Source organism: Lepidochelys kempii, chromosome 8 (genome assembly GCF_965140265.1).
Source record: "Lepidochelys kempii isolate rLepKem1 chromosome 8, rLepKem1.hap2, whole genome shotgun sequence".
Lineage (NCBI taxonomy): Eukaryota > Metazoa > Chordata > Testudines > Cheloniidae > Lepidochelys > Lepidochelys kempii.
The window spans coordinates 32,662,017-32,684,641 of NC_133263.1; the positions used below are offsets into that span (position 1 = coordinate 32,662,017).

The window sequence follows — 22,625 nt, forward strand, 5'->3', positions numbered from 1 at the left end:
TGGAACTGGGAGCTGGGATAGAGTGGGGTTGGGACTAGGAACCAGTTGCCTGGGGAAGGTGGAAACACTGGGATTGGTTGAGGAGCTAGGGAAAGGGGAGACTGGGACTGACTGGACAAGGAGATGAATTAGGAACTGGGGATGAAGAGCGGAGGGGAGAGGAGACAGAGCTGATGAGCTGGGTTACGGGGGGAGAACTGGGACTGGCTGGGCAAGAAAATTGGGATTGGGTGTGGGAAGGTGGAGGGACTGGGATTGGGGAGCAGAGGTCAGGGCTTGGACAGGTAGCTCAGAGGGGGACACTAGGACTGACATGGCAAGAAGACTGGGACTAGGTAGGCAAGAATGGAACTGGGTTAAGGGGCTAGATTCACAAGGGGGGCGTAATTGTTGCAATGCTGAGCGGTGCAGTGCCTGACTTTCAGGTGCCTTGCCACCTGCTGGAATTCACAATTCTGAGTTAGGTGCCCAGGAGGAGAGGATGGTGATTGCTGAATAACCGCATGGCTGTGGTGCTGGTGGTCCTCCTTATACCCAATAGCTCAGTAGTTAGAGCACTCTCACAGGATGTGGGAGATCCAGGTCCAATCCCCCCACTGCCTAGTGTGGAACAGTGACTTTAACCCAGATCTCTCACCTCCCAGGTGAGTGCCCTAACTCTTGGACTATAGGGCATTCTGAGGTGGGTGTCTCTCAATATTTCCCATGTAAACTGTTCCACTTGGTATAAATACTTGCATATCCCCTGGATCAGGGACTAGAACATGGGTCTCCCTGGTGAGTGCGCTAACAGCTGTGCTGTAGAATCATTTTCACTCTCTCATTGGTCAAATGAATATTTTAAGTATTTATAAGGGGGACCATCGCCACACCACCTGCTATGCCAGCTGTGTTTTGTTTGGGGCCTGATCTAGTAAGTTTGCTCTTAATCACCCACTGAGCATGCCTGCTGGATCAGGCCCCACAGGTGCAATAGGTAGGGAAATGCCTTGTTTGTGAATCCAACTGGGGCTTAGGCATTAGCTAGGTGCCAAGTTGCTAGGCTGTGTTGGGACTTAGATAGCTGTATGCATACCCAGAGATGAAAAATGAGGCACCTAGGGGACTTACCGGTGGAAATTTAGGCACCTAGGGACTTTAGGTGCCAGCAAGACACACACACACTTTGTTAAAAGAATATTATTAAGGTTGCAAAGTCAAGCACACTTTTCTGCCAGAATTTAGCTTGTCTGTGCAACTTTAATCCCCCCCTTCCCCTGTGTTATGATACAGTCTTTAATTCCATGATCACAAACTATTTTTATCTGCATGAGCCTTGCCTCATTCACTGCACAGCATGGACCTGTTCTGGGGATGAATCAGGGCTGAGTAGTAAAGGATGAGCCCTGCCTCATTTGTTGTAGAAGTTGGAAGGTGTATAGTGAATGAGTCAGGGAATTGCAGGAAGTTAAAACATGGTTAATACAGTTGAATGCTGTCCTAGAAAACTGGATTTTATACCTACCTCTGCCTCAGAGTTCCTATGTAATAGTAGGCAAGTCACTTAATCCAGACTTCACAAGTGATCACTGATTGTGTATTTCTCATTTCTGGGTGCCCAACTTGAGGCCCTCGGGTCTGATTTGCATAAGAGCTGAGCACTCACAGCTGCAACTGAAGTCAGTGGCAGATAATTTTAATATATAAAGTGCTATAGTCCTAGGTTAACTTGAGCACCAAAATTGGTAGAAACACTTTTGACTGTAATCTTTGTGCCTCCCCTCTCACCTCTCAGGGGTATTTGTGAAGCTCTCAGATACTATAGTAAGGAGCAACAGAGAAAAGCCAACAAGGAAATTAACAATCCTATCTTCAGAGCAGGGTTTGAACAGTGCATTAAATAAGGCCTGAGGAATGAGGAGAAAACAAAATATTGAATATCTGTTCATTCAGTGAGCACTGTCCATTCTGTGCACTGAATGACACGGGGGTCCTGTGGAAAAAATAGTATGTGATCGCGTAATTAAAGATTGTATCATATTGCGTACCCACAAGAGGCCAAATTAAGATTGCACGAGCAACTTAATTCTGGCTTTTTCTGACTTTTGAGACCTGGACTTTGCAACCTCAGAGAGAATAGAAATATAAAAAGGAGAAAGAAACAGAACATGTAGAGAGACACTGGTCTCAGTTTTAAGTCATTTGTGACCTAAAGTTTCTGTCTGTATTTTATGTTCGTTCAATCTGTGTGCCTCAGTAAAAACATTTAAAAACTAAGGGTCCACTTATACTGTCCTGGCCCAAAACTCCCTTTGACATCAGTGGAGGTTTTACCTTCAAATGGACTATGGAATTGGACCCTGATGAATGTGCTGTGATGCTCTCGTTTTTTTGGTTTTTTTTAATTTATTTTATTTTTCTGTAGGTGAAGATGAGGATGAGTTTGAGAATTTCATGCTACCCCTTACAGTTTCTTTTGAAACTGTAACTCAGATATTCAACAATAGTTTTAAACAAGAAGAGGCAAAGGTAGGTTTATTTCAGTAATAGGGAAAGAAATTATTTATCAGTAAAATAAGCTAATTGTGAAGTAAATGTTTCACATTTTTTTCATCTTTGCCATGTATATATGTCTATAATTTTCTATATAATGTTGAAATAAAATGGCTGTATATGACTTCCTACAAGTCAATCTCTTACACATACTTTTAGATTTTGGGAATGGTTTGACAATAAAGTGATCTCTTTTCAGCCATATTTATAATCAAAGAGACAGATTTTCCTCTTGTGGTATTTGACCTGGTTCTTGTGTAATACTCCCTCTTCCTGTGTATGTGTTTTTATTTTCTTCATATGTATTAACATATGTATTTGGGGAGATTTGGAAAGATGTAATACACTTGATAAAACACTGCATCTTTACAGTATTTTTTTTTCAAACAAGAATTTAATATATAAATCAAGACTTTATTAAATGGCTGGGCATATATGTATAAATAGGAACTGGTCTTGAAGTATTGCATCCTTAAACTGAACAAAGTGATTAGGATAACTGATAGCTAAATAAGGTTTTTATGTGCCTGTGGGAGCCATATTAGGATTGATTTGACAAGTCAGTTCAGCTGTGGCAACAGTCATAATATCTAACACAACATTATGTTTTATTAGTAAAATTCTTAAGTGTAGCAAGCTGTTTGTGTCAAAACAACAGTATATTTTAGGGGGGAAAGGACGTGCTAAATGGGAGTAGCAGCTTCAGGAATGACAATACATTAGAGTAGTGTTGTGCTAAATAGATTCCCCTCCCCATAATGAACAAACACTTAACAATGCACTCTAGAGTGCCCATTTCAGATACATTGCGTAATCTATGGGAAGCCCAAACAGATTTGCTATTTTAAAATATGATGGAAACCTTAACAGTGCATCACCATCTTTTCTTCTTGCCCTTTCCTGAAAATGTAAACTGTCATCAAACATGCTAGAAATGTTTGACAAATAATTTTTGTCCTCCTTAGTACACAACTCACATTTACAGAGCATGTATAGTTTATAACCACTTAGATTAAATTAACATCTTAGAAAATATGAATACTCAGCTCATTGCTTCAGTGGGTACTGTGAAAAAGACCACATACCCCAGATTCTGTTTTGGATGTTGCTTCTAGTATTTAATTTGTAAGCTGCTTTTCACATGTTAAATAGAGAGAGTCCAAAAGGGTTTGCCTTTTATTTTAAAAATTATTGATTTTAACCATTAATTTTAAGAGATCATTTTTAGAATTCCCTTCTTCATAAGAAATTGCATTTATCTCATTTGCGGATTCTATCGTATTTAAAACAATTTTGCTGCAGTCCTGTCTGGTTTGTGAGAAACTCTTTTACTGAAGAAATTTTAATGGAGTTCCAGTGATATATCCCTAAACTAGCAAGTTCTTAACGACCCTGGAAAGTGACTGCTTGATTACACTTTAACGGTATTTGCAAATAAAATCACAAGTAATTAAAGGGAAATCTCCAGGCTTTTGAGCAAGTTTGATGCATGATAACTGCCTGATTCAGCTTCATCTAGAGTAATGCTGTGTAGACGAGAGCTACTGAGATCAATAGCAACATAATGATAGTGGCAGAATTAAGTGAGTAACCTGAGAACTGTGTCTTCAGAATGCATGCAGCTGCCACAAGCCAGGGCCACACAGTGCACTCCGTTCTTCCATCCTAAATGTTCATCAAAAGACGCCCTGCAGGAAAATGGAGTTAGATGCTCTTTATTGCTGATCGTGTCTCTTGCCACATTTATCAGGGAAATTGGATTAGCAGTTGGCAGCTGCAGGTAGACAAGGTTCTGCAGTGATTAAATATGCAGCTTGGCTGCATTTGTTGTGACAGACCTTTAGTAAATTCTACTGTAAGCACCATCTGTCTAATTTGTATAAAGGAAACTTGGTGCTTTAAGCTACTGATAAAGAACTAAATCTGTTGCTCTATCATAAACAAAACTTTTGCTCTAAATTCTTTTAAATATAATTTATGTTACAGCTATTTTTCTATCATGATGAATAAATAATACATGCAAAGTGCTTTCAGGTACTTCATTGTGCAAGAACTGGAAACAAAAACAGTTCAGTTCTCTTCTTCAATAAAATGTTTAGTATTCCAATCCACAGGGAGGTGACACTGTTAAAATATCACCATGAAAATGGCCCAAGACTGCCAAATTCATTTAATTTGTGGCTTTTACTAGGATTTTCTAACTGGCTGGTTTTTTATATTTCTGAAGTATGCAGCTGAAAAATGATCACAACAAGGGAGCTCTTCCTCATTGAAATACATTTGTGGTTAACAAACCTGTGTATAAAACATACATTTAGGTTTGTTTTCCAGTGAAATCTAATATAATTGAAGAGGACTTCAATTATTTTCAATTATAAACTAGTATTTACCATGAGCTTTTTTCCATTTTTGAAATGAAGGGGGGTGGGGGGGGAACGATAGTATTAAAACTACTGTCATTTTTTTCTCTCAAAAATATCTGGATTTGCCCTGACATTCCAGTTAAGTAATATATTGACTGGCTAGACTGAACCTCAGTGGTGCTTTTATGTGAGTTATGACATCCTCAGTTTTGATAGGAATGAATGAAAACTGTATCGGAGGAAGAAGGGCAGTTAAATAGCAACATGCTATCTTTAGCTGGTTCGTAAAAACTCCATACTGTTAAATTATTTAAAATCCTTGATTTTCAGCTAGCACACATTAAAAGTTTTCACACTAAGTGCCAAATGTTGCAAACAGCACTTTAACAGAATGATTTTGCTTTGATCCCTGTAGCAGTTCCTGAATAATTTATCACAGGTTATTGCCTTAATTCTGGAGAGGGATAGAGCAATAAAGGCAGATGAAAACACTCCAGTTGAAACACCTTGGGGCCTGCTCATTCCTCTGACACGGCTCTTTTGTTGGAACTATTTAGAGGTTATTAAGACGTGTCTCCAGAATTAAGAGTATGCTGTAAGGATGAAGACAGCCATCTTAATTCTAAAGACAAAGCACAATGACCCTTCACCTTTTTTTCTTCATTGTTATTATATAGTAGAATTATGAGGATAATATTATAGCTGCACCCAGTAGTGCCACTGTAGTTAAGGGTCTGTCAGACTTTCCATTACAAACCCCATTTTGGGGGTGGGTGGCGTGAGTGGTATCTCGTCTGTTTCAAAGTGCATTAGTCAGAAACTTGGCACCCGCTGTCAAGCCACAATTCCTGTTTGGGCTTTTTTCCCCTTACAAATATTTAAATGTTCCGTTCTTTTCCATTTAGAAATTCAGAAAATAATGTTTTTTAGGATTTTAAACCATAATGTCAGAATTTTTTAAAAAAAAGGGGGGGGGAGACCTTTAAATTACTCTAAAGTAGACCTACCATTTTTTGGTTTGTGGATGGAAGAATACTTTGAAGCAGGCTAGTTATTTCATTAGTATGAAAATCAGTTTATAAGCCAGCATTCTGACTACCTAAAATTCCCCTGCCATTTCTCTCGGATACAGTATTCTTTGCTTCTGAGTCTAAGGTATTGTCTAGTGTTGCTGTGTGCTGCTAAACAGCTGTCACCTTGCACCCAGATATGACTGCATTTCAGCTGTGAATGAAGTGATCCTTTTATATGCTGCTTGTATTTTATTCTGTTACATTTACAAAGCATGTTAGGAACCCTCAGGATGAAGACCCACAAGGTGCTGTCTAAGTATATAGTGTTGTTTACTATTTTTCTTAACAATTTTTACACCCACTGTCATTTGAAAATTCGTAATGGGCTAATAAACCAGAATATATTGGGAGTTTAATCCGTGTTCTGCCACACCTGTGTAAAACTCAACTGCAGTGAGCACAAGATCTTAGGTGAAAGGGCCAGGATTTTACCTGGATACACTATGTGGTTGAGGTGTCATTGTATGAGCAGTTTTGGCGTCAGTGTACATATTCAGTATTACTACTATACAAAGTCTAGTTCCAGTGAATAATACTTCACCATTGAGTTTAGTGGGACTTTATATACTAAGAATGTGTAATATATTAAAGATGAGTAGTATATATTAAGAATAGTATAGATAACAGTGTATGGTGTTTATATAATGATAGTAGTAGAAAGTAAAGATTCTAAAACCAAAGAAATTCAGTGGCTTTTCTCAAATCACTCAGTTGTTCTTTAGTACTGAAGATCAGTGGCATGTGAAATGACCTGCAGTTTCAAGGCCCTCTGGTAGAAGGGTACTGTGTCATCGCTTTCTAAGTGTGACATGCCCCCATTTATCAGGTATCTGTATGTCTTGCTACCCAGACATTTCCTAAATATTTTACCAGAAAGAATGTTTTTCAAAGAACAGTTGCTTTTCTAAATCAATGAATATGTACTTCAGGGTTGGTTGACTGGTCAGTTGTGTGTGTATGTGTAGTCCCTGTCTCACAAGCATCTGACCATGGGCTCATTCCTATTTTTGCCTGACTTCAAACAAAGCCAAGTTCAAATGAGGTGCTGAATATCTTAGGAGTCTTTCTAGAGACCCCTACTTTTCCTTTGACCTTCATTCCTGATAGTCAGCCTTGCTTATGGACCTTTTCTTTCTGTGGCTACGGTGGGCAAAAGAGCCGAGATCACTCTCGAATCCTCCACCTTCACCCTGCATTGCTGGATGTGGATATATCCTTTTTTGATATTGCACCTTAGTATTGTTTAGTAGGAGAAGTGCAGTGTGGTTATGAAGTTTTTTTACATAGGCCACACATCTGCTAAACGCTTATTTTCCACATGGAAGAATAAAGATATTAAATGCCAAAATGTAGGTGAATGTCATGTTAATATTATAATTTTAGGTCCCAGTTCTGCATGATGCTGAGCATTTCTTGTGAGGTAACCTCAACTCAAGTTTATGAGAATTGAGGGCTCTGAGCATCTCGGATGTTCAGGTCATTTGCACACTCAAAAACCAGGAAATCCAAATGGTAAGGTTCTCATAGTAACCTTTATTTACCCATGTTTCACATAGGGCCCAATTTACCCTCAGAAAAACCTCTGCAACTCCCATTGAAGTCAATTGGACTAGTGCGTGCATATCTGAAAGTAGAATTCAGGCCTTGTGTAAAGTAACATTTAGTAGCATAACAAGTAATTTGCAGCACTCCATTCATTATGTGGGTAGGTTAAAGTTAGTATGAGATCCTTACCTTTTGCATATCTGGACTTACGAATATTTAACATTGTTGCCAAATACTACTTTATTGAAAGTTTTATATTTAGTTTCTCTTGATATTTTTACGAAAATGAAAAAAGATTTGCACGTTAATCCCCCCTACTGGTTTCTCTGTGTGCTTCCACAATTGTTTAGTGAAACCCTGCAGTTATATGGTACTTCATAATGGAGCAGAAATACAAACCACACCTACAACACCAAACTAACACTGATACTGCATGTTTCTGTTGCTCAGTATTCCACTAATCAGTATGGAATTTTAACTGGAGTGGAAATTTCATGTAGTGTATGTTTAAAATTATTTTTTCATTCACTTATAATTGTTAATTCTTAAAATTTACACTACTTACCTGAAAATCAGTCCTTTATGAGGATTACCACCTGGGAACTTGCAGCTGCTTTTCATTTATGTCTGTACCCCAAAAACAGTTTTAAAATATTTTTACGGGGTGGGGGAAGTATATTTTTTACTGTCACAGCATTTACTAAGAATGGGTGAATGGTTTTGCTCAAAATTTTTAAAAAAATTATTTTTTGACTGAGACCTAACTTGGAAAATGATATCAGAAAAGATTTTTTTCAGAAAGATATAAGTATATGAAAATAGAGTATAATAGAAGTCTCAATATAACCGTAACAGTAATTTTTTTGAGTATCAATTAGTCTTATACCTTACATAAAATAATGCCAGCTCAAGTTAACTTTTTATTATTAGTGTTGTTATTTTAATATAGTCATGCAAGAAGCACTTTTAAACTTTAATATGCAGCATTCGTATATTATGTTTTAGTTTGCCTTAGTCAAAGGTACAGTAAACTGAGTAACCTAAAATGTTCCCTAAGCATTTTATTAGCATTTACTACCATAAAACTTGGGCAGATTTTTTTTTTTATAAAGAACCTATGGTTTTCTATAGAGAAGGATTTGAGCGAGACAGTTAAACTAATGAATCAAAATCAGATATATGGTCATTATTGGCTGATTATTACTCCATCTGCTCTGTGCTAACGTGAAAATCAATTACTCTGTCTCTTTCCCACTGACAGCGTATGTTGATCGGGCTGGCAAGAGATCTTCGAGGGATTGCCTTTGCGCTGAACACAAAGACCAGCTACACCATGCTGTTTGACTGGATGTATCCTTATTACACTATGACAATACCAGCTCTGTGCACAGAGGGATACCAGGCCCCTTGCATTAGTTTAATAGTGTGGCACAGTGGGGAAGAGGAAACAAAGCTAAATGAACTAATGTGTAATCAGCTAAAATTACAGCACAATGGCAACCATGCAGTTAACCGGGAGGGCAGCATTTGGAGAGAAACCACAGAGAGGTCACTTTTTCGTTGTATCACATTAATACCTCAGAAAATATATCTAAATGGTTCCCCTCCCCACCCCAAGCCTGTGATGTTTCCATAAACATGCGTTGGCTCAAACTCAAAATATAATGTACCTACATTTGGTTAAAAATGACAGCAAAGATTACTAAAAAAAAATGTTGCTTCCCAAGTGTTAATCCAGGGGGACCTCTGTATCTAGTATGATCTGGTCTTTCATTTAGCCAATAAGTATCCACTTACGTCAGTTTTATTAATATCATGACACACACACTTGTCTTGATGAGAAGACAACAGCTATATTGCAAAAATAAATGGTAATCTAGAGTTACAGTTTTTCTCAATATGCAAAGATCAGGACTACTGTGTTTGTTTTAATATACTGGTATACTTTTTTACTGCTGTGCTAAAGTATCTAATAATACACACTGGTATTTTGTTAATACAACAGGGAGGTCTTTGATGTTTTTTAATAAGTGTATCAGTCATAAATTTTGTCATTTCAGTCATAGAATCATATTAATCAACTCACTATCCCAATATATAGTGAGATGAGTATAACAGTTTGTATGATTTAGACCTACTATGCATGATTGCTGTAAATTTGTTTATTATACTGGTAAAATAACATACAAATACAATATTGTGCTTTATTAAAAACAGGGGGCTTTGAAATGGGATAATTTTAGACAAATGCTGAAAGTTTACTATACACTGATAATCTGTTTGGAGAACACATAACAGTATATCTTTCTAGAATTGTGACCAGGAATATAGTTGAATATGGGCGAAAAGGTAGAAAGGCTGAGCCTTTGTTAGGATCTGTCCAACTTCCATTGAAATCAATGGACAGACTCACATGGGAGTGGGATCAAGCCATTCTCAAGAACCTTGCTTCCTTTCAAGTGAGAGAGTTTGTGGAATCAAGGCCTGAGATAATAAGAGGCCTCATCCTAACTCTTTTTTAAATCAATGGAAAACTCCATTTAATTTCAATAGTAAAAGATGGAGCCACAAACTACTAAAATCAGGATGTAAGCATATAAATTTTATAACAGACACTGTCACACTTACATTATTAAACCTGAAAGAAATTTAAAATTCTAAAGTTTACTTTTTATATTTTGTTCAGCATGGGCAGGAAAGAGAGATCACCGGTACTATCAATTTAATTTTCAATAAGTTTCATTTTCTGTTTCCTCTGCATTAAGCCAATGTTTATAGATTCTAAGCCCAGAGGGGACCATTGTGATCATCTAGTCTGACCTCCTGTTTAACGTGGGCCTTAGAACTGTCCCAGAGTAATTCCTAGAGCAGATCTTTTTAGAAAGACAGCCAGTCTTGATTTTAAAAATTGTCTGTGATGGAGAATCCACCTCTCCCCTTGATAAATTTTTCCAGTGGTTAATTACACTCTCAAAAAATGTGTGCTTTATTTTCAGTCTGAATTTGTCTAGCTTTAACTTCCAGCCATTGGATCATGTTATACCTTTTTTTGCTAGATTGAAGAACCCATTATTAAATATTTGTTTCCAGTGTAAATACTTACAGACTGTAATCAAGACACCCTTTTACTGTCTCTTTGTAAAGCTAAATAGATTGAAGTTTTTGAATCTAACACTGTAAGACATGTTTTCTAATCCTTTAATCATTCTCGTGGCTCCTCTCTGAACTCTCTCCAATTTATCAATATCCTTCTCAAATAGTGGGGACCAGAACTGGACGAGGTATTCCAGCAGAGATCACATCAGTGTCAAAGAAAGAGGTAAAATAACCTACTGTAACTTCTCTACTCCTGTTCGAAGTGTGGCAATGTTTGCACTGCAAATAGTATAGGGAAATGTATAAATTCAGACAGAGCCAGATTGAGGTATCCTACAAGGAAACCTCTGGGGTTAGGAGAGGAATTCCAGCCAGAGTTTTCCTCAGGTCATTCTATTGGTGGTGATCACAAAGTTTTTACCCCTTTGCAGAATGACCAGGGTCATCCACTGCTCAGAAATCCACAGATCTCCTTGGTACCCTAATGAGCCCTACTCTCCTGTCTGGCTGCTCCTGTGGAACCATACTGCCGGGGGCTCTCCAGCCTGTGGCTATCCCAGGACCTAGCCTTTTTACGAAGGGCTGTGCAAGAAAGGAAACGGAGCCTTTGGTTGTATTATGCAGTTCTCATTTGTCAGTCCCATGTTCTCTCCCTGTGCAAAACTGCAAAGCTCCCTCTGTGGGACCAGGAATGGTGGAAGGGATTGCAGTATAGGGGTGGCTGATCTCCACTCTCTTTCCAAAAGATAGATCCATGCCTGGAGGGTCAACATATCATAGGAATCACCATGCTGAGTCAGAACAATGGTCCATCTAGCCCAGTATCCTGTCTTCCAAAAGGAACAAGGCAATAACATGGATGGACCTATCCTCCATTAACCTAATTCTTTTTTTGAACCGATTTGCTCCATTCCACACCTGAATCCAGGATTGTTTCCATTGTTTTTAATTTCCTGAACACCCATAGTTAATATTAAATTTCTTTTTTTAACTTTTTTTTAACAAACCCTGGATCTTTTTATTTGGACTGCCAGATAGCATTCCTTTAATTGACCTAAACAATAAAAAGATTAATATATACACAGTAAGAGGAATTAATTTGTCCAAGGCTTTTCTGAATCCCCTCGTTTTCTGTATTCAGTTGATTCTTTTTCCAAGCATATCTGTACACACGGACACAGAAAATATTCCCCTATCACCTTTGGCTGTAAACAAACAAACAAATTCATGCTTCTGTTCAGTGCATTTAGCTTCTGCTGGGGTCCAGCTCCATCCTCATATTGATCTCAGTATTATAGCAGAGTAAACTGCCATCATGTCAACTCGTATTTACTGGGTCTAAAGGGTGTAAGCTACAATGGTATGTGTTGGGGTGGGGGGTGAAAGAGTTTTCTTTTAATTTGGATAGGGATTTTTATACTTAATTAACATTGTAGTATATAAATTAATAACCTTTAAGTGCTGAATTGTATATGTGGACATGCTACAATTATAACTGCCCAAGTCTAATAGTAACAGTTGTTTTCAAACAAATATTCCCCTGGTTTGAAAACCTTGAAGTGAAACTAACTATAAACAAAAATTAAACTGACTTAGGTGATATTCATTACCTAAACTTAGAGAAATGCAGCAAATAAGCAGTATAAATAGACAAGAGAAAATTGTTAGTTTAGTAATATAAGATGTTATTAAGGTAAATAAAGGAGGTTGTTTGGAAGCGTTAATTTTAAATCAGTGGTATAAGAGTTCACTGGTTAATATAATACTTTATCTCAAGTGTGGCTGGAAATATTTTGATTCTAATCTCTTCCCATTTATTTCAAGAGAGTTACACATATAGTGAACTTTTGAGGATCAAACCTTGAATTTTTTAAGTTGTTCCAGTTTTAGGTCATAGTTTTCCTCTGTCTTGTTTCTGATTTTGAAGAAGTATGTGGAATTTTACTTTTGTCCAGTAGATGGCAGAAATGAGCAGAAATGAATTATTTTAAATCTTTTGGTTTTGTATTTGATCTGAAAACTGTTGTGTCCTATATTTTACCATAGATTATGATGATATTAGGGTCATGATTTGGAGGTGAATTGTCAGTATGCTGAAAGCTGTGTTAGATTGCCAAATAGGGTTGTTTTGTCGCAGGCTTGCTTATACTAATTGAGTTTCTGTAGCAAATCAGGCTCCTTGGAAAAAGGCCAAAGGCTTTTCATAATTGTATTGACAGGAAAATGAATATGATAAATGGTGTTCATTCAGTTGAGACAAGATTTATTGTTTTCCTCTGGGCAAGGGATGAAGAGCAAATATTTATAATAATAGCAAATTTTGTTTAAAAGTTGTATTATTCAATCTTTCAGAAGGCTTTATTAAAATATTTCCAAAGATTTTTAAGCAGTTTCCGATGGTTACGTTCAGGATCTTCCCAGAGAATTCCATTAATGAAAGATGAATAAGTAGATGATACAAAAATAAATAAATAAATAAATATCTTGGATATGAAAGTCATTTATTCTTCCTGAAATATTGATATGTCAAGTTGTCAATGATGATTCCAGTATTACAGCTTCTGAAAGTTGATATGCTTTTTATATTCAGAAATGTGGTTTGTATAATTTGTAGGGCAGGCCTGAACATGCAGGTGAAACCTTCTATAAAAGCATGTCCTGTTTAGAGTAAAATCAGAATCCATTTTCATTAATGGAGATTATCCCACTAATAAAATATTTTGTTTTGCTATTGACTTCAAGACGATGTTTGTAAAATGTGAGTGTATTACCTGTATTACTCCAAAGTGACAGCAAGCTGAAGTTTAAGTTCCCCGGTCTGTCTGTGGGGAGCTGGTGCAGGATCAGGGCTGTACCCAGCTATGTTGTTACTCTCGATCAGTGTTTCTTAAAACTAGTCGGGTATCCCCTTGGTAAATTTTTCAGCTGTTCCTTTCAGTTGACATCAATTATTTAATGAGCTTTAATTCCTGTGACATAAGCAAGTTTGTAGTAAGAAACTGTCTTGCCGGACTTAAATTACCTTATTAGGCTGACTCAGGGTTTTAGTCAGTAAAGCTAAAGTAGCATTAGTATATAAAAAAGATGGGGATCTGTGTTTGGAGTTTCCTCTCTACTAGTCATTCACACAATCCCCTTTCTTATGTTGATGTTTGTTTGAGAATGTGCCCCTTCTTTATGTGAACTTGGGGGAGGGATAGCTCAGTGGTTTGAGCATTGGCCTGCTAAACCCAGGGTTGTGAGTTCAATCCTTGAGGGGGCCATTTAGGGATCTGGGGCAAAAATTGGGGATTGGTCCTGCTTTGAGCAGGGGGTTGGACTAGATGACCTCCTGAGGTCCCTTCCAACCCTGATATTCTGTGATTCTGTGAACTTACAAGTAGGTTTGGAACATTTTGTTTTAAATAACCAATATGCTTCTGTTTTTAATCACTGTTCTAATAAATATCTAAAGATTCATCTCCTGTATCCTTAAAACAATAATTCCATATGCACGGGCAGAGACATTTTATAAGACTGTATGCAGAGGATTAGTCAAGAAAAATACTCACAATTTTACATAAGCAGTAGTGTTTCCCATTTAAAACCATTATAGTTTTTAAAGTATTAAATTTTCATATTTTTTTCCAATTAGTTTATAAGTGCTCATTTAGAAGAACTAAACAATCAGTTCTATATATTTCAGTCCTGTATCCGCAGAGGCAGTATAAGGTTTTCCTTTAAGCAACCAGCCTTTCCTCTGCATCCAGTCTTTAGCCTGTCATAGGGAGCCCCTTAGTGCCCTTTGTGTTGATAGATTCTATGATGATGGTCACTTGTGTACATTAGCGTACTAAAGCTGATTTTATTTTATATTGCCCTCTTATTATTTATTTGTCTGACCGTAGCACTTATGAGATCTAGTCTTGGACCAAGATCCAATTGTGCTAGGTGCTATACAAACCCAGACCAAAAACATGGTCCCTGTCCCAAAGATCCTTTGCTGTTTGCATTTCACTCACCTTGGACAATGAAAATCAGTTTGTCAGTTTCACTTCGTGAATTAGCAGGATTCCACAATGTTTGAGAATATAAACACTGCAGATGGGTGTTTAAAAACAAGTCAAAACTGTTTTCACTGGAATTTTTAAAAATAATAAATCATGGAAATATTTTTGTTGACCCCAAGTTTTGTAAAACCTGGTTTCTGCCAATGGATGTAGATGTGACACTTGAACTTTTGAGTTGTGGCATCCCCGTTTATATAATGGGGTTGCCAGCTCAGAATGCCCAGTTGTCTATCTCCAGCATGCTGGCTGATACAGTTTTAGAAGAATTCAAAGATTTCACAAGTGCTCAGCTACAGCTTTGAATACACTAACAAAAGTGGCTTTTGTTCACAATGGGTTTCAGCAATAAGTGCAGTTGAAGTGGTGCTGAATATGGTTTAAATTCAAAAGCAAACTGTTCAGCAGCATTTCAGAAACTCTGGTGAAAAGCTGCTCCCCCCACTGGTGCTCCAAAAAGCCCCCAGAGACAGCTTGGGCACATAGCACTGTCTCACCACCCCATTTTCAGTTGCTAAATTATATTAAAAGACCAGTAGAAACACATTGAATATTTTCCTAATGTTACTTTTCCATGTAAACTCTTGTTGTAGTTTTCACAGGGCTGCAGTGTGAGCGTGAATGGTAGGGGTTGGCGTTCTGCATGCTCCGCTAAGCGTATGAGAACTCCTGTTCTAAGGCCTTGCCCTCTGACTTATTCTCAGTGGAAGAAGGGCTGGGTTGGTGTTGATAACGGGCTGTGGCTATGGTTCAGATTATATTGAAAAGTTTGTGCCAGGACAACTCTCACACTATCTAGAATCATGATCCTTTAAATATCTGTTAAACAGATAACATTCCAGTTAGACTGGGAGATGGTCTTCTCTGTGTGGTGGATGAAGATGAAGTGTCCATGCTGATAATAATGGGCCTGTCAGCAGCCGTTGATACAGTTGACTTGCTTATGCATTTCCAGGGGACTCTGTGGGGATGCTGTCAAGTGACATTGATCTTTTCTATTGGAGAGAGCCCAGCGAGTAGCTTTGAGCAATTACTTTTATCCAAGGGCACTCTCATATGGGGTTCTGCAGATTCCATCTTGGTCCTGTCTGCATATTTGAGGCCACTGGGAGTGGCAGTGAGGAAGTATGAATTAGGGTGCCTTCTGTATTCAGATACCACCCAACTTTATGTGCCTATCCCTCCCAATCATCATTTTGAACGTTTTAGCCAGTGTCTGGGTGAGAGTGGTCTGGTTGGGAAGTATTTCCAATAAAATGAAGGTGATGTTGACAGATTTATGAAAGTAGCCGAAGATATGGCAATGATGTGTATGCCCCAGAGGGTATTTGGCCATGTTATGTTACTTATGTACAGAAGGTGGCTGTCGGATTTGAATCCCAATTATTTTGTTACAGAAATCTTGATGGTGGATGCAACCATGCTAAGTCTGATAAAAAGAAAAGAACTCCTAGAATGGGACAGAGGTAACTCTTTAAAGAGTGTTTGAGATATCAGGCTCTTCTGCTATATACTGCTTATGCCTCCAGAGCCTCAGGCAGATGGCAGCAAAAACTCTCCAGAGTACTAGGACAAACAGACAGAATTAGCCAAAATGCTTTCCTTCTCAGAGACAGCAATATCATTCAGCAGCAGTGCCACGTATGATGACATTAGTCTCCACCAGAAGGGCACTATCGACTCAAGGCAGGGCACTCCAAGGCTTGATTAACTTTTCTCCCATTTAAAGTGAAATGTCTTTTTGGGTAAGTACTGTCATTTAAAAAACAAAACAAAACCCCTCCCCAAATCCCCAGCAGATAAAAGACCCCCCAGAGCAGCTCCAGAAAAGACAATAGGAAATCTTTCCCGCGCAAATATAACAGAAACTTTTACCGTCTTTCCTGATCCTACTGACCTGTGGTAAGTCTAACAGACATACTGGAAAGGTTGTTCCCTTCACCTCTGTGGCTGAGAAAATAGTTAAGACTCTGTGGCCTATTTGGTCCTTGGCTTCCTGTAGAGACTGCCAGCCAGGATGCCAGTTAATACCAGTTATGGTGGGTGCGGGGAGTGTATGAACACATTGTCTGCTGGGAATTGGAGAGAGCCCAGAAGTTAATTTTCTGTACACACACAAAACTCTTTCATTTGCCTGAAATTATGCCAGTTGTATATATTCCAAATATGATTTTTTCAATAACTGACCTATTTTGTACTTAATTTTTTGGATTTCCAAGGGATTTATTCTTCCAGGCACTGACAAACTTGGATGTATGGGTTCAGAGCCTCAGCTAGGGCAAACTGGTAAAATTATGTACCTGGCTCACCAACTTACCATAGTGAGGTTGAGGTAAAGTTAATCTGAGAAATATTAATTTTGGGTATTTGCATTCTTTAACCCATTTTATGAAAGATACACATCATACCTTCCCATTCTACAAAGAGCTATTGAGCTGTGGTATCGTGAAGCAGCATGTACAACTCCTATCTTGAAGCTTATGGCAGAGCTCCTGCAAAACAGGTAATGATCATGTGAGAGCTGGGTAAACAATAAGTGGCACTGTAGTTTGCAAGACTTCGTTCTGTCTACATTTTTATATCATGCCCATTATTGAGGTATCCTGACTTTCTTAACTTTCTCACTAATGTCTTTTCGGACTGTGCTATGGAACAAGAACTAGGGAGACCACAGCTCCACCAGTGTTCTTGTTTTGATTTGCTACTATGGTAGCCATTAAAAAGTCAACCCTTAAAGATGCAACACAGGATAATCTGTGATACTGCATTTATTTACTATTCAAAATAGACTGAAATAATTCAGATGCATCTCAGCTGCCATGATGTGGTAACCATAGTTAAACATTGACTTTTTAATGGAGATCACTGAAAATAGTACACTAATTTCTGTCTTGTGTTCCCTGCAATCTCTAAGTAACACTAAATGTGGCTTTACATATTTATAACTTACTTTTACAGTTCCCCTCCAAAGAAAAAACAATTTCCAGGTACATTTGTATCCTGAATGCTTCAGTTATTCAGACTGGAGAAGAAGGGTATCTCGGACAACAGTATTTCTAACCAACTTTTATGTAATGTTTCCCTCTCCGTGAAATCCTCTTGGCACTTGCTGGCTCATGGAAGAGATCCCAGAATGATTTTCTGATCTGATGTAAATACCCTGGATTGCATGTGTTGCAGGGTATGTCTACACTGCAATTAAAAATCCGTGGCTGGCCCATGCCAGCGGACTAGGGCTCATGGGTCTCGGGCTGTTTAATTGCAGTGTAGACATGTCCTAGAGCCCAGGCTTCAGTTTGAGCCCGAATGTCTACACCACAATTAAACAGCCTCTTAGCCCAAGACAGCTGGCACGGGCCAGCTGCAGGTTTTTAATTGCAGTGTAGACATACCCTAGGTGAGTCTTGTTGTTTGGGATGCCACAGAACAAGAGCATTTTGTGATATCCTCATGGAATCTGCAGATGCTAAGAGGATTGCCCAAAGGGAGAAGAGACTTTGGAAGGGGAAAATGAAAGGGAGCAGGGGGATTAGAATGATTCTCTGCTGGAGACCTCCATGACCTGTAAAGATGAGGCTTTCATCAGAGAAATCTGTGCTTTCCTCAGGTTCTATTTTTCCCTTGCAAGTTCATCTTTAAAAGCAAACAGATAAAAAACTGTTTAAAACAAAACAAAAAAAGTTTAACTGAATGATGGACCACTGGTTCTACAAAGTTCAACTCTACCCCCAGCAAAGTTAGTGAGTATCACTGGAGTTTAAGCCCTGAATGTCAATACAGAACTTCCAGGTCAGTTCTCAGTGTCTTTTGCATTTGTGGATTGGCTTGCTGTGACATTACCTATTGTTTGTGTAGGTTAATTTCCTCTTTTTATCATGGTAAGAGTGTGTCACGGTTCCTTCCCCACTCTGAACTCTAGGGTACAGATGTGGGGACCTGCATGAAAACCTCCTAAGCTTACTTTTACCAGCTTAGGTTAAAACTTCCCCAAGGTACAAACTATTTTACCCTTTGCCCTTGGACTTCCACTGCCACCACCAAACTTTATCTGGGTTCCTGAGAAAACGTAGTTTGGAAACGTCTGTGCCCCCAAAATCCTCCCAACCCTTGTACCCCACTTCCTGGGGAAGGTTTGGTAAAAATCCTCACCAATTTGCATAGGTGACCACAGACGCAAACCCTTGGATCTTAGAACAATGAAAAAGCATTGTTTCCTTACAAGAAGACTTTTAATAGAAGTAAAAAAGAATCACCTCTGTAAAATCAGGATGGTAAATACCTTACAGCGTAATTAGATTCAAAACATAGAGAATCCCTCTAGGCAAAACCTTAAGTTACAAAAGAGACACACAGACAGGAATAGTCATTCTATTCAGCACAGCTATTTTCTCAGCCATTTAAAGAAATCATAATCTAACGCATATCTAGCTAGATTACTTACTAAATTCTAAGACTCCATTCCTATTCTGTCCCCGGCCAAAGCATCACACAGACAGACACAGACCCTTTGTTTTTCTCCCTCCTCCCAGCTTTTGAAAGTATCTTGTCTCCTCATTGGTCATTTTGGTCAGGTGCCAGCGAGGTTACCTTTAGCTTCTTAACCCTTTACAGGTGAAAGGATTTTTCCTCTGGCCAGGAGGGATTTTAAAGGTGATTACCCTTCCCTTTATATTTATGACAGAGTGTAATAAAGTACTTTTAAAAAGTTTAATCTCTGATACCTGATACAGTGATACACCATATTCTGTAGACTATTTAACAGTGCTGCAGCTTATTTCAGAGATAAGGTAGTTAACAAAGAACCTATAAGAACACTAATAAGACTAAACAAAAGCTAAGTGATGCTAGAACAATAAATCTCATGCAAGGGACAGCTTTTCAAACTACTTTCCATATTCTCGCTATTCCTCCTTCTACTGGAATTCAGAAAATCTGCATTGTTTGCTTAAGAGGACATCATTTGGGGTGGATTTCTTCTTTGTGTGCTGCCTTAACCTTTACAGGTTAAAATGCATTAGACAATACATTATGACAGGGTTAAAATATGTTACAGAGTATCAGTGTGTGCATTATGCTGCTGTGATATTGAGATGTATTTGGTTTTGGTTTTTTGCCTCTGCCAGCCAGCCATCATTTTTGTGCTTGTAGAATACACATATGTTTTATTCAGTGTACAAATGTTTTCTTCTTGTAAATTAAGGTATCAGCAGCTAGATTTATCCCAAAATTTTTACCAGATGGACCCTGTAAATAGGGATCCTGGCAGAAAAAATATGGACTGCAGCAGAGCAACGTACCCACAACTTCCTTTGCACTAGGGTCCCGCAAGCACTCCGCAAAGGACCAAAAATAGGTGACACACAACTAGGACAGCCAAGAGATGCTCTGATTCAGTGCATTCAGTGGTAGGGCTCCTGTGCAGTTCCCAATAGAGACTAAGGGTAAAATTTGTATAAATGACTTAGGAGCCTAAGAGTTGTGTAGATGAACAGTTAGTGCACAGCAAACTGGGATGTAAATCTACAGCACAGTAGCCTGACATCCACTTGCTGTCCACGTGGACCCTGCTACCATGCACTGAAAGTTCCTTGTGCTCTTTGATCTACTCTCATTTCAAAGTGAAGTAGATCACAAGACCCTAGGCTCATTTTCAGAAGTGATTTATAGGCTCTTGTTGACTTACAGTTACACTTAGGAACCTAAGTGCTAAGTCACTTCTGAAAATAGGGCTTAGTCTTCAAAATCACTTAAGGGCTTTTGAAAATTTTACCGTAAAGCTACCTTTCTCCTTGGATTCTCCCAGGGGAGGGCATTGATGAAAACTTTGCTTGCTCTCCCAGTGTTCATATCCATATTGAGTACACAATAGCTATTTCTGACTTATGGAGATGGTGTAACAGCACAAGCAGAGGTGAGACTTGTCTATGGTGTGATCTCTTTCAGGTCTGAGTACATGCATAAGCATGTGTAGATGCTCGTTATGAACTGCGCTCTTGCATCTGGCTTACATTTGGGCTTCTCTACAAGATGGGGTAATGCCCACTTACAGGTGTGTGATTTCAACATGTTTAGCATTAATTGGCCCATGTAGACCCTGTTTGGTGTGCACCAAAGGTTCCTTAGTGTGCTTTAACACTTTAGTGCACACTAACACGGTCTACATGGACTAATTAATGTGCAGCACATTTGTGCGCTTTAGAAATCACACCCCCATAAGTGCACATTACCCCACCATGTAGAGGATGCATTTATGTAATTGAATTCCTAGTGGGAATTAACTGATGAAATAAGCTATTGGGGTATAGTAGCTTAAGTAAGAGTATAAACTAATTGTTTGCATTAGGAAGAATTTGTAGCATTCCTCTGAACTGCAAATAAGCCAAAGGTGCTCACTAGGAATTTGAAAGCTTATTATTATTAGAATCATAGTAATGTAGGGCTGGTAGGGATCTTGAGAAGTCATCAAGTCCAGCCCTCTGTACTGAGGCAGGACCAAGTAAGCCTAGACCATCCTTGACAGGTGTTTGCCCAACCTGTTGGGGACTCCCCAACCTTGCTTAGAAGCCTGTTCCAGAGCTTAATTACCCTCAGAGTTAAAAAGTTTTTCCTAATATCGAACCTAAATCTCCCTTGCTGTGGATTAAGCCCATTACTTCATGTCCTACCTCCAGTGGACATGGAGAATAGATCCATCTCATCTTTAGAGCAGCCTTTAACATATTTGAAGACTGTTACCAGGTCTCCTCTTAAGCTTTCCTTTTCTCAAGATTAATCACACCCAGATTTTTTAACCTTTCGTCATAGGTCTGGTTTCCTAAACCTGTTGTCATTATTGTTGCTCTCCTTGGGACTCTCTACAATTTATCCACATCTTTCCTAAATTGTCATGCCCAGAGTTGGACACAGTACTCCAATTGAGGCCTCACCAGCACCAAGTAAAGCATTACCTCCCATGTCTTACATACAACATTCTTGTCAATACCACTAAGAATATTAGCCTTTTCCCAACTGCATCACATTCTTGACTCTTGTTCAATTTGTGATCCACTATAACCCCCAGATCCTTTTCAGCAGCATTACCACCAGTTTTTTGTTTGTTTTTAGGAATGAGCACATTGCTAATTTTTTCCCACTGTAATGATGTGAATATTTTTGCCGTTATTTTTTAGGTCACAGCGTTTAAATTTTGATGTATCGTCTCCTAATGGAATTCTTCTCTTCAGAGAAGCTAGTAAAATGATTTGCACTTACGGTAGGTATCTGTTTAATGTTTTCTTTGCAATATAAATTCTTTGACTGTTTTGTGCCCCATTACTTTCATTCTCTTGATCCTTGATGTATTTGTGAACAGTTAACAGGAGTATGAAGTGTTTTGGCCAATATCAGCACCTTATGCTATACTCCTTGTCTGATACATACCTTAGGAGCTCAGTATACCCATACACCATGGAGTGCACTACTTACGTCATTTGTTTCTTGCAGCCATGCATTCCACACACACGTGTGCACTCCCAGACCACCAAAGCCAGAGAAAAATGCTTAGCAGTACCAGTAGAGGCAGCACTTGTGCCCTTTACCTCATAATGCCTCCCCTGGCTATATAACAGTGTTGCTGCCCCAGCCCCTCTCAGTTCCTTTGCACTGCTCGCAGCTAGAGTTGGAGTGCTCTGGGTAGTGTTTCTTCACACTGCCCTTTGTTTCTCTCAATTATTGAAAACTTCTTCTAAAGGATTAGTTAGTGGTTTATTAGTAGTACCTTAGGTTAGTTAGTGAGGTTACTTAGCTGTTGTTTCCTGGTGGAATGCCTTCCCCAGGATTTGAACATTGCCCATCGTGGGCAGTGGGGTGAAGGGACTATTCCACATAATGATCCCCATATGCAGTGTTTGTTGTGCCTGAGAGAGAGGCACATTAAGGACAAGTGCTCTATCTGTAAGTCCTTCAAGAAAAGGACACAGGTAGCGAGGGAT

At 38.7% G+C, this 22,625-nt stretch overlaps 1 protein-coding gene across 4 annotated transcripts in view; it reads left to right on the plus strand.

Moving 5' to 3' along the window:
* Positions 1-22,625, plus strand: part of RANBP17 (RAN binding protein 17) — a 276,059-nt gene that overhangs the window by 174,395 nt on the left and 79,039 nt on the right. For 3 of the 4 annotated variants that reach the window (XM_073355989.1, XM_073355990.1, XM_073355993.1), the window contains 4 exons: positions 2,405-2,508; positions 8,775-8,863; positions 17,051-17,158; positions 21,825-21,907. In XM_073355989.1, the coding sequence (XP_073212090.1) occupies positions 2,405-2,508; positions 8,775-8,863; positions 17,051-17,158; positions 21,825-21,907 (384 nt within the window). The remainder of the gene's footprint in view (positions 1-2,404; positions 2,509-8,774; positions 8,864-17,050; positions 17,159-21,824; positions 21,908-22,625) is intronic. The other variant, XM_073355992.1, reaches the window with a different exon arrangement.